The sequence below is a fragment of the Sinocyclocheilus rhinocerous genome, unplaced genomic scaffold, assembly GCF_001515625.1.
Source record: "Sinocyclocheilus rhinocerous isolate Xijiao unplaced genomic scaffold, SAMN03320098_v1.1 scaffold2061, whole genome shotgun sequence".
NCBI lineage: Eukaryota > Metazoa > Chordata > Actinopteri > Cypriniformes > Cyprinidae > Sinocyclocheilus > Sinocyclocheilus rhinocerous.
Genome location: NW_015633531.1, coordinates 491,598 through 495,244, shown reverse-complemented (window position 1 = coordinate 495,244; position 3,647 = coordinate 491,598). Strand labels below are relative to the sequence as shown.

General features: G+C 40.7%; 1 protein-coding gene across 1 annotated transcript in view; it reads left to right on the top strand.

Moving 5' to 3' along the window:
- Nucleotides 1–3,647, top strand: part of LOC107744228 (von Willebrand factor A domain-containing protein 5A-like) — a 31,267-nt gene that overhangs the window by 3,706 nt on the left and 23,914 nt on the right. The window contains exons 2-8 of the mRNA XM_016557753.1: nucleotides 1,895–2,097; nucleotides 2,175–2,397; nucleotides 2,509–2,573; nucleotides 2,755–2,834; nucleotides 2,925–2,991; nucleotides 3,061–3,164; nucleotides 3,260–3,477. Coding sequence (XP_016413239.1) covers nucleotides 1,895–2,097; nucleotides 2,175–2,397; nucleotides 2,509–2,573; nucleotides 2,755–2,834; nucleotides 2,925–2,991; nucleotides 3,061–3,164; nucleotides 3,260–3,477 — 960 coding nt within the window. The remainder of the gene's footprint in view (nucleotides 1–1,894; nucleotides 2,098–2,174; nucleotides 2,398–2,508; nucleotides 2,574–2,754; nucleotides 2,835–2,924; nucleotides 2,992–3,060; nucleotides 3,165–3,259; nucleotides 3,478–3,647) is intronic.

Genomic DNA, 3,647 nt, shown 5'->3' with positions numbered 1-3,647 from the left:
TTTTACCTTAGACCCGCCCTGAGTGAGCTGCCATCAGTCCACCATTTTTTCGTTGCCGGAGCAGATGTAGACAAGAATGACTCCTAAGTGATTGAGGTGCTTTGTTGTTGGATGTAGTAATGAATATAGCAGTCGTCGTTTACTCCCGACATCTAAGCCGCTGAAGACGCAGTGGCTACGTTTTTACGGTGAATATACTTTTTTTATGAATCTTTGCAAATCGCCTTTCCTAATAAGGTGCTAGTTAGCAAGTTGAATGCAGCTAAAGTTTACCGTCTCTCAGAGAGAGGCTCAGAAGAGGGGGCGGGGTCAGCAGAGCTCATTTGCATTTAAAGCGGCATGCAAGAAAACGGCTTGCTCTGAAAAGAGCTGTTTTTGACAGGGTAAAAAGGGTGTTGTTTTACACTACCATTGAGAAATTTTAACCAAAGTATGTTATAGACGTTTCATTAAGATCCTAAAGAATCATATCAACTTATGACAAAATTTGAACTCAGAGACTTTGTTCTGCTCTGCTCTGTCTTGTATGTCGGAGCGTTGTCAGTGTCCTCTTTGCTCCGTGATGTATTTTTCACTGCATGAGAACATGATGTGTGCCATAAAAGTGCCATGGTTTGTCTGACGTAGCAACAGTAACGAGGTGGGGGGGGTCAATTTAGAGTAGCGGGGCGTTGCTGGCTCAGGTTCTGAGATGACAGCATGAACATCTTTCTTACGGTAGAAAATTACATCTGGAGTTTGTGCTTGACTGCTGGGTCAGAAGTAACATGCTGCCTATGACGAGCATTTATTTTACTTTGCTTGGCAGTGGAATCTGGTAAAATAGATGGAAGTAATTATAAATAAATAAATAATCAATTACTAATAAATGTATAATTACCAAACTAAAATTACATGCTATAAATTGTTTTTGTTTTTTTGTGCATTTTTTCCTCATGTTGTACAAAGATTAAGCATAAACTGTCTGAAATTACCTAAATTGCATAAAAATCTATTCCAAATTATACTAAAATAAAGCATTTTATGTATATAAACCGTCAATTGAAAACAAAAGCACAAAAACTGCCAATCTGGGACATATATCTATTATGGAAAACACACTGCAGTGGTCGCACCACATGATATTTTCAAATTCAGTCAAAATTTACAGGCACAGAATTGGCCACCTAAACAAAACAAGCTAGCTTCCCATAAAATGTCACTATGAAATTTATGATAAAAATGAATACTTGTAGAAATAACTTAATATTCATTGTTTTTTTTATGTCATACCACATGATATCCAAATGTGGTAACTACATACCAGCCGTTAAAAAGGTTATTTTTTCCCAAATTTGAAAGATACAAACCTGCTTGATGCTTCAATGGGTCCTTGGCAAATTGGTATATGATACAACGTCTTTGAATGGATTTCAACATAAAAGTCCCAAAATGGTAGTTTCTTGATGGTCGCACCACATGATATTTCATAAAATGCACCTCATCGGACAAATTTTGTTTGTATATTATGATGGAAATATAAATACAAATGCTTTGCAATTTTACACAGGATTACAAAACATTTTGGAAATCGTGCCAAATAATGCAGAAAATTAATCTGAATAAATTCAAAGATGTTTCCAAAACAGAAGTTATGGCCGGACGGTCGCACCACATGATATTTTGACACTTTGAATAACAGAAAAATTACAAATAACTAATGTTTTTCGAAAGGTTAAAATGAGTACATACATGGGAGTGGTACTTTATATATATGGCATCTTTTTTATGTATTTAAACCAATTTTTAAACTGAAAAAATGCAATCGGACCGACAGTTTAGACGTCACGTCATTGACCCATGTGAGTTGTTCTGCAGTGTTTGTGATGTTGTTGTGTTGGTTTGTGTGCCTCAGTGCCTCTGAAGAGCATCTCAGTGGAGGTTCTGGTTCAGGATCATGTAGCCACAGTCTCCTCCACTCTGCAGTATGTGAATGAGGAAGAGCGCCCCCTGGAGGCCTTGTTCGTCTTCCCTCTGCCTGCTGATGCTGCTGTCTGCCACTTCAGTGCCAAGATCGGAGAGCAGGAGATTGTGGCAGAAGTGCAGGACAGAGAAACCGTGAGTCCAAATACAAACCGCAACTCAGTTGCATATATTTTTTACTTTACATCATTTGACAAAACCATATCTTGCAGGCGAGGGATCGGTATGATGACGCTGTGAGTTCGGGTCAGCAGGCGTTTCTGTTGGAAGAGAGCACAGAGAGTCCTGATGTGTTCAGACTGAGTGTCGGGTGTCTGTCGGCGGGTCAGAACGCTGCCGTCACCATCATCTACGTCACCGAGCTCGCTGTGCAGGCCGACCACTCGCTGCGCTTCTGTCTGCCGGCTGTACTCAACCCCCGATACACACCAGCAGGTACTGCAGCAGCTGTTGACACACACTTTATTAGAGGAGAGAAGCTGATTCTAACACACTCTGTGTGTGTGTGTGTGTGTGTGTGTGTGTGTGTGTGTGTGTGTGTGTCAGGTTCAGCTGCTGGTATAGTCTCAGAGATTTCATCAGGAGCTGTTCCCTACACGCTGACTCTCAGTGTTTTTAAAGGCCGATGCTGAGTGCAGGGTCGCTAGAAGCCAATATATGAGTCTGGGTAAGTTCTTTAAAATATCTAAAAACAGAATATTTAAAGCTTTGATCAAGTGGTTTGGCTTGAAGTCTGGCAACCTGTAAACTATAGTCTGCCCATTCTGGTATAAATTATTGCTTTCTCTTCAGCTGTTCATCTTCACTGATGGAGAGGTGGGAAACACTAAAGAGGTGCTGGATCTGGTGAAAAGTCACACTCACTCTCACAGGTAAAGCTCTTCTGGGTTTGATCTGTCCATCATTCATATCTTCATCACTAACAGTAACAGAGTTTATAGGTTCTCTGATGAGGGACCCAGTGGTCATGATAAGTTTGTACCCAAAGTTCCCAGAGGAAGTGATGTCATCATTGGCATCTCGAGGCGAGTTTGTTTTTGTGATTGACAGATCAGGCAGTATGGGAGATTATTAAAATCTGCCTTTTCTCTTTCATAGAGTTCAGGAGGCCCTGAGGGAACAGTGACAGTCAAATACAGTCTTAAAGATCAACCAGTAACAAACCAGCTCCACTTCTGCCTCAAACCAACAGAGAAAACACAGTAACACACACAAACACATATAGAAACATATTGAATTGGAGTGACATCAACTGTTTGCTTTTCTAATCCAACAAATTTCCTCCATGTTTCTGCAGGTTGTCTATTCACCGGCTGGTGGCTCGGACCCTGATCCGTTCTCTGGAGCAGAAGGAGAGGTCAGGTGCTGCAGATGTTGAGGGCATCAGGAGCAGGATCGTGGAGCTCAGTGTTCAGGCAGGAGTGAGCTGTGTTCATACAGCCTTCATTGCTGTTAATAAAGACAGCAGACAGACTGTGAAAGGACCCCTGAAGCAGAGAAGAGTGCCGACACGCGGTTAGTGCAAGGATTGTGAACTTGTGAGGATATCTGTGTCCTTTTTTATTATAATATTACAAAATGATGTTCGTGTCACATATATTTTATATTTGCTGTGTTCAATTAATCAAAATATAAATGCTTTTTAGGGTCACAACAGTGTAATTTACAATCACAGATGAACTTGA